The sequence below is a fragment of the Nothobranchius furzeri genome, chromosome 2 (assembly GCF_043380555.1).
Source record: "Nothobranchius furzeri strain GRZ-AD chromosome 2, NfurGRZ-RIMD1, whole genome shotgun sequence".
In the NCBI taxonomy this organism is placed as follows: Eukaryota; Metazoa; Chordata; class Actinopteri; order Cyprinodontiformes; family Nothobranchiidae; genus Nothobranchius; species Nothobranchius furzeri.
The window spans coordinates 88,174,691-88,183,012 of record NC_091742.1 but is presented as its reverse complement, the minus strand read 5'-3'; the positions used below and the strand labels follow the sequence as shown (position 1 = coordinate 88,183,012).

At 40.5% G+C, this 8,322-nt stretch overlaps 1 protein-coding gene across 1 annotated transcript; it reads right to left on the bottom strand.

Annotated features, from left to right (window-relative positions):
• Window positions 1-4,413: 4,413 nt before the first annotated feature.
• Window positions 4,414-7,624, bottom strand: LOC129154761 (uromodulin). Its single transcript, XM_054734967.2, has 3 exons — window positions 7,158-7,624; window positions 6,499-6,942; window positions 4,414-4,721 (listed from the first exon to the last, which is right to left on the bottom strand). Exons 1-3 carry the CDS (start codon window positions 7,201-7,203, stop codon window positions 4,438-4,440), a joined length of 774 nt encoding a protein of 257 aa, XP_054590942.2. The 5' UTR covers window positions 7,204-7,624; the 3' UTR covers window positions 4,414-4,437.
• Between the last annotated feature and the right edge of the window lie 698 nt (window positions 7,625-8,322).

Below are 8,322 nucleotides of genomic sequence, written 5' to 3'. Positions count from 1 at the left end.
AATCCTTTCTAAATGTTTCTCTATGGCTGTGTCCGAATCCAGGGGTAGGATGCTTGTGAGAGCGCATTTTGAGGTCGATGACGTCAAAGCGCAGCGACGAGTACTGTCCGAATTCCAAGAATCCTCATTCTCGCGTCCTCAAACGCGTCCTCGCTCCACCCACATTTCGAGGATGGGTCTGATGGATCCTCACAGGAGCAAGGGTATCCCAGCATGCTTTGCGCGCCGGCCGCTGGACTCGACACTCGCAACAACGGCGGACGGAGCGGGACAGCAGTACAGCTTAAAATGTAAGTTAGTTAAAAAATTAGCGGTCAAAAAAATAAAATACGTGTTTGGGCACTTTTGGTTTGTTTTTTATATACGATCTAATACCGCAAATTGTTTTTTTCATGTAATTTAAGGCTAAAACATGCCCCACCGAAAACCAGCTTGAATGTTTAATAGGAAAAAACCCACCGTAAACTAGCTTGATCCCAGCAGGCTTTTTAAAAGAAAATAGCGGTAGAAAACTAAGCTGAAAGCGGTTCTGTTTATAGACATTTTTCGTTTGTATAAGTACATTTTAAGCAGAAATCAGCGAGAACGAGCTTGTATGGTGGTCCCGTCATAATTCCCGTGTGTGTGTGTGTGTGTGTCTATTTAGCGAATAACGCTTCTCATCATTTGTTTTAAGGTTAACACCCCACCGTAAACTTGCTTGAAAGTCTAATAGGAACAAACTCACCGTAAAAGAGCTTGCATCTTATGTAATCATGTAACGAACGCCAAAAATAACGAAAACTAAGTTTAATGTTTATTTAAGTTCATTTTTAAGAAACCACATTACTGATTTAATGTTTTTAATTTCATTTTAGGCGGAAAAAAACAGAACACAATTTTCATCTCCCATGTTGATAAATTAAAATATTGTTTATTGCATGTTTTATCAACTATGATTTATAATCTGACTTTGTTCTTCTATTCCTCTCTATTCTCATCCAGAACCAGTACCTTTAAGGAGCATCTGTAATTTCATTATGCCCACAGTGTTCTCTGTTGTTAAATGACAATAAAGCCTTGTAATTCTAATTCCCTTTGTCTGTAGGAATGCAAGTATCCAGGGTCAGGAGAGGGAGTCAGCGGAAAGCCCACTGCTGAAACCTGGCCCTGGTTTGTCCCTATGGACGAGGTGTTGGGACAGAGGCCTTCCACCATGCCTCCTGTCCTTATTGCTTCCATTCCCGAGGACACTCCAGGGCCAAGTGCAGCAGTGGGTGAGACCATAGGAGAAACACACACACACACACACACACACACACACACACACACACACACACACACACACACACACACACACACACACACACACACACACACACACACACACACACACACATTTAAAGCTCAGTTTGCTGCACTGGTTTACTGTGATGCTCACCTGTTCCAGCAGATACCTGCATCATGGGGTTGATCTGAGCTGAGGAGGAGACTCCTGTTGTTTTGTTCATCGTCATCATAATAACGACAACATTAGATGACAACAGGTGCTCACATAGGTTTGTGCTGATGAACATGTCTGAGCAGCTTGACCACGTTGTTGTGTGTCGTGGAGGAAACACGACCACAGAGTCATGCTGGTTTGAGCGTGTCGCTGCTCGCTGGAGTTATATCTGCTCTGTCTGGAAGTTAGTTTGAACACTTTCTCTTTAAGTCGTGAACACATTACTGAGCGGCTAGAATCTCCGTTTCTGGGCTTCAACGTCAGAAAACAGCTGCAGTCATCATGATGGCTGCAGACCACGGGGTATTCACATTGTTAGTATTGTTAAATCTTTCTGCAGCTTTTGACACCGTTGATCACAGCACCTCAATTAACAGACTTAGTGACTTGGTGGGGATCTCTGAAACTTTTCTAGACTGATTTAGATTGTACCTTTCTAACAGAAGTTACAGTGTCTGTGTAAACCAAATCATGTCATATTCTACTGATCTGTTTTGTGGGGTACCCCAAGGCTGTGTTTTGGGTCCACTGTTGTTTCTACTGTACATACACCCTCTTGGACAGACAACTGATTATTTTCATTATGTCTCTTACCACCTATATGCAGATGATATTCAGCTGTACTGCTCCTTTAAGGATTCTGAGTTCTATAAACTGAATTACTAGAGTGTCTATCAGCTATCACCAGCTGGCTAGAAGATAACTTCCTTCAGTTAAACTCTGAAAAGACTGAATGTCTGATCATTGCCCCTGAGAGCACGGTTCCCCTGATTAGTCAAAAATTTAGTCATTTATTTTCTGCCATCAAGTCAAACTAGAGGAATTTGGGTGTTGTTTTTGACCAATCAGTGTCTCTTGAAGGTCACTCAGAAACATTGGTCCGAAACTGTTTTTTATCATTTAAGAACTATCTCCAAACTGAGAAGGTTGGTGACAAAACATGACCTTGAAATGGTCATCCATGCCTTTATCTTCTCCTGTCTAGATTACTGTAACACACTTTTCACATGTTTTAACAAAAAAGCCCTTGACCACCTTCAGTTGGTCAGAATCAGAATCAGAACGGTTTTATTGCCAAATGTGCGAAAATCACAACTTTAGGAAATTGCTGTGGTACTTGGTGCAAGAAAAAATAAATAAGCAAAATTAGAATTAAGAAATAAACACAATGAACTTATAACAACATAGAGAATCAATAATTAGAAGTCAATAACTCTACAGCGAGGCTTCTCACTGGAGCAAAGATTCTATGTGAAGCACTTTGTGATTTTTTGTCTGTGATGAGTGCTATTTAAATAAAATATACTTACTTTACTAAGTGAACTTAGGTCTAAATTTTCTCTTCACTCCAAGGTTTCCATAGATGACCACTCTAGAAAAAATTTCACTCTATCTATAGTTTCATGCACAATTGAGGAGTTACCCCAAATTTTCTTCATATTATTAAAACATCATTCAACTTATGCATAAAAATAAAAAAATTACCATAAATATTCATTTTTTTTGTTAAAGAACTGGGTCACTGAGTAAAGTTTAGTCAGGCAGGACTTCACACACAGAAAGAAATACCAAGTGCTTCACTAAGATGAACAAAACAAAAAGATAAATGGCTTTGGTTATTATGGAAAAAAATGTATGGAAGATTTTCAAAATAAAATGTAACTCTGCCAATGCCTGTTGCACAGTTGACGTCACAGTACAAGTGCTGCTGGGTGCTTTAGACAAACAAACCACATTTGCCAGTTGAAGAAACACAAACATCGATCAAAACAAGTCAACAGAAACTAAATTCAAACTTTTATTTTCAAACATTTACTTGTTAATCACTGTGCTGTGGCATTTTGTTCAAGTTCTTTTAGTTACTTTGAAGTTATTATTTGTCACTACTTTTTACATACCACTCACTGCTGGTCAAAAGCCTATTTCTTCTATAACTAGATGCTGTTTGGTCGAGAAGTTCAACTGGACTCCATCATTTACACCACTGCCTCCTGGATAACTCCACATCTGAGCGTTGCTAGTACCAGCTTTTCATTCTCAGACGTAGAGCTTTTCCCACTGGCAAAAGTGTAAGAAACAAATGTACGCCTATCCCATCGTTGTTTCTGCTCCCCACTGTGATAATCTTTCCTTTGTCTGTCATAGCTTGACCTGTTTCCCTTCCCAGCTGTTTCATGTGGTCGCAGACCTTACCCGACTGAAGAATGAATAAAAAACTCTCCTCTGACATCCGATCTTATCTGGAGATGAAAATACAACTTTAGGATGAGCGGAGCGACTCAGACCCATAAGCACTCATGCAAAACACATGCATACATGTCTATGGCTACACCCCGCAATGCACGTGATCTATTTTTAGCTACTGTAGCATACACTTTTAGTTCTCAATATTTCAGTGAAAGAAAAGAAAAACTAAAACAATTGATTTCAGACTCGACTGTCCTTCTGGGTTCCTGGTTTAACAGAACGAACTTTCAGAGAAATCTGTGGTGGAAGCCCTCGTTGTCTGAAGACCTGGAATTAAGAATAATGTTATTATTAATAATAATAATAAACATCATTAAATACTCAGTAAAACAATCCTAATTCAGCCTCACCTTTGATAAAACATCTTCCATCTGTGACACTGACAGGTGGTCACCAAGCTTGAGTTTGACCTTCAGCATCACAATGTAGCCTAAAGACGTCAACATGGATCAGATTCAACAAAATTTGGTTTCATTCTCTCAGAAAATATTAAGAATCTCAACAATGGCTGAAACAAATTCCTTACTTACTTTTGTCTGTAGGTCAAAGGTCAAAGAAAATCTCATCAAGAAGATTTTTGTCGACATGAAAACAGAAAATAAATCAGGATGAATTCATATTTGTGCTTGAGTTTTAAATATAATCATTTAAATACATTTTCTCTTCTGTTTCTACAGTAAATTAGCTGAGGACCAACACACAGAAGGTCAAAGGTCACAGAGGATCTCACCAGTAGCTGCAGTGATGCTAACTCCAGAGCTTCTGATGCTGCCAGACACAGAATAGAGAGTGAACGTGTACGTGGTTCCAGCAGCGAGAGATGAGACTGTGTAGGTTACTGGTCCGTCTCCGCTTGGTGCACTGATGTTTGTCTCTGCACCGTTAAACTGGAGCACAAAGCTGATGTTGTCCATTTTATTCCACTGCAGAGTGATGCTGTTCTGGGTTTGTCCTGATGCCCTGAAGCCTTCGGGGATTGGGAAATATAGTTCTGGGGAGAAAAAAAATCTGTGTCTCTAAATCGGACAACCTCCAAAGCCTGCATCACATTTCTACTGATGCCTTCTAGTATTTTTGTTAACTGTTCTAAAATTGTTGAATTAGAATTAATAAAATCAAAAGTAAGAACACTGAAAATGTTGCGTGGTGAGACGTGTTCCACCCATCCCATTCTGTGTGCCAGCTGCTGCACGTTAGGCACTTGATTGAGGGGCGGAGCAGTTGGGATGAATGGAGTGTGATTGCTGACTCTGCGTCTTTGGCCCAATCCCAATACTCGCCCTGCAGTCTTAAGCAAAGTGCACTTGGAGAAAGTGTGCAGTAAGGCTTTAAGTGAGCAAATAATTGTAGAATTTAGACATGGAGTGTTGGGTAATCAATCGGAATGCTGGTCGTTCTGATACTTTTTTCAAAAACCTTTATTAACAACTTTCAAAAAACAACCAAACAGGTATTTGAAATAAATTTAAAGTCATTGCTGCTTGGTCTATGCCAAACGTGTTGACGACTCCCCAACAGTAGAACGTACAACTGAATATTGAAATAAAATAATGCCATTCAATATCTTTAACACTGAACCACGTCTAACTTCTCATGTGAATTCTTTAATTCTTTAAGGCCAATAAGCCCTGGGAAGTGCCATCTCCAGCACAATGAAAAGCACATCAGACACCCTTTCATCACTGGCAGCAAGTGAAGAGTTCAATGTGTAAAACAACGTTTATGAGTGGTAAAAGTTTTGCAACCGTTTCTTACAATCAGTAAATGAATTTTGTCCTCACAGGCTCCCGTAGAAGTAATCGTGACATCTAATATGGCATCGCCCAGAGACATAGGGTGTTTCTCAATGCCAAGGAACCTTGTCTTGATGTCTTGGCCCCGCCCCGGTTGCCTAGGAGATACGTCATCGGGAGCCGCCAAGACGCGTTCCAATGTTCATGTTCTACCGAGGCATGTGTTCTCCGTTTGTAGCCGTTTAGCTAGCTGAGCGAGGACACACGGGAGGTGTCTTGTAGCCTAGCCTTGGTCAAAAATTACCCAGAAAACAACGCGGTATTTTCAAAAGGACGGCGGATCAGAAGCCGGCAGCTACTTCGGAGCAAATTTCAAGTTTAAAAGTAACTAATTAAAAGTGGGTTTTTTTTAGATCCAAATAAGTTATCTGTGGTTGGTTAGTTGCTTAGTAGTTGCAGCTTTGCTGGCTAGCGGGTAGTAACTCTTATTTTTAATTTAATAAACATATACACAATCTAGAAAGTAAAAGTCTTGTTAAATATTTATGTTGAAACTAATACGTATAAAATATAACGTTATCTCCCGTGTCACTTGACGTTACGTGACCACCGTGGAAGCTGCGGTCATGTGATGCAAGTCTGTTCCAGTTAACCGTTTTCTTTGACCAAGGAAGGCCAGGCACCTTGACCTTGAGAAACACTCTTAGACCCACTCCCAGTGATTTTAGACCTGATTTTTTTAGGTTATATGTTACAAAGTCACCCATATTTCTCAACAACTGGACGCCCTTTAATTCATTTTTAACAACAATTCGATGGATATTTCCAGAGATTAACGGTAAAAACTACATATTGTCAACGGCTTTAAGTCAACGACTTAATACACATATCTTGAGTCCTGCTGTTTTAAAACAAGCATTTATTGATGACCAAGCTGTTAAATAAAATTGTATATTATTTAAAATCCATCCTTCACCCAGTGCATCCTTTAACCTTTGCTGCAGTTGCATTTAACTGAAGGAATAGACAACAAACCTGCACAATATGCATAGTCGCACCATGTAGGATATACAGGTTTGTAGACATAGAATCCATTGCAGAGTTTGATCTGGATGGGGTTTGAAGACAAATAGCAGCAGGAACCACTCCAGGCACCACAAACAGAGCGAGTTACAGTTTGATTCATCTGTGTGGGGTGAGGCGCTGTGATCCACAATGGAGCGTAGGTTCCACATCTGAGTTCTGCTACACACTTCTCTGGAATACGAGCATCAGCTTGGCCCAGAAAGAAACGATACCAGCCGGCCCAGTTGATATTCCGATCACAGTGTAATGGGTTGTTTGCGTTATCCACTGAGCGCCAGCTATCGTTCAGCACAGAGTAGTGGTCACAGGGGTCGGCACACTGAAGAACCCCGTTTATACTGATGCAGTCCATCCCTGAGGCGCAGTTTACACCTGAACAGAGAACCTGTCCCTCTTCATGTCAGACATGGAAGAAAAACAGACACTGTTAAAAAGCCTGACCTTGTTAAAAATAAAATAAGATGTGATTCAAACTTCTTCTCTTTAATATTATTTAAAACAATTCACAGTTTTATAATTTAATCTCTCAACAGACAGCACAAGTTTCATTTTTACACACAACTGGTCAGATATCACTAAACCTTAACTGATTAAAGAGTCTGGGTTACCTGTCAGAGAGGTGAGAGTAAACAGGTGGAACAGGGGGAGGAGCATGTTGGAGCTTTTCTTCAGCTGATCAGAGACAAAAGTTCAGGTTCATTCAACAGATTTCTCTTTAGAACAGCAGCAGGTCAGTGTTCATACGAGCTTTTATTCTAGTTAAAATCAAATGAAAGACTCAGTTTGTAAAACTGAGCCTAAACCTTGAAACCTGCTATCAGTGCGACCATTAACCTTTGACCTCACACAAGTCATCACATCACACAACTGAGAGAAAGATAGCAGTGTGTGCGAAAACACGTCGGACTGTCGGACTGTAGAGGTTACTCTTCGTTTATGTTGGTTCCTGTAGTTCTCAAGCTTTAACCTCTTCTATAAAGAATGAACGACACAACCGTTTTACGCGTCGGACAACATCAGACGTCGTCACACACGGTAAAATGACTGTGTGGTCCACCGTCCATCTTTATTTTAAAACAACACAAGAAGAGACCGACTTCTTCTGGTAAAAACACAAACTGCGCCCTCTACTGCTGACACATTGTAAATGTATACGTTTCTCATTGAGATAACCAAGAATATTTATGAATACAAAATAGTCATTACGTAGACACATAAACAAATGTGACAAGATAAACAGTTAAATATATTTAAACCTTAAATGGCGCTTACACAGACGTTACCGTAGTATTTAATATTGTCAGATGAAAAACTTTAAATCGTTGGACAATATGACCGACGTTAGGGTGACCATATGTCCTCTTTTCCCCGGACATGTCCACTTTTCACTCACTGACCCGGGCGCCTGCGGAGGGGGTTTCCTGATGTAGATGTCCGGTTTTTCATCCCGGAGAAGGGATCAAAATATGGGGGAGCTGGACATCTTACACATCCAAGGAGATGCGGTGTTACGTCGACATGTGTGCCCCCTCAAGATCTGTTTCTTTTGCACCAAGCTGTGAGTTGCAACCATCTACTCACAAAAATAGCCTGTCCTAATCGTTACCTCAACCCTTATCCCAACCATTATGCTAAATATTAATTTTTGGTGACAGGGTGGTTGTGGTTAGGGTCAGGGTTGCCATGCCATGTGGATTTATATATGAACACTACACTGGGACTGAACTCACACCATCCAGCCCGACCAAACCCCGACCATGCAGGCGCTAATAG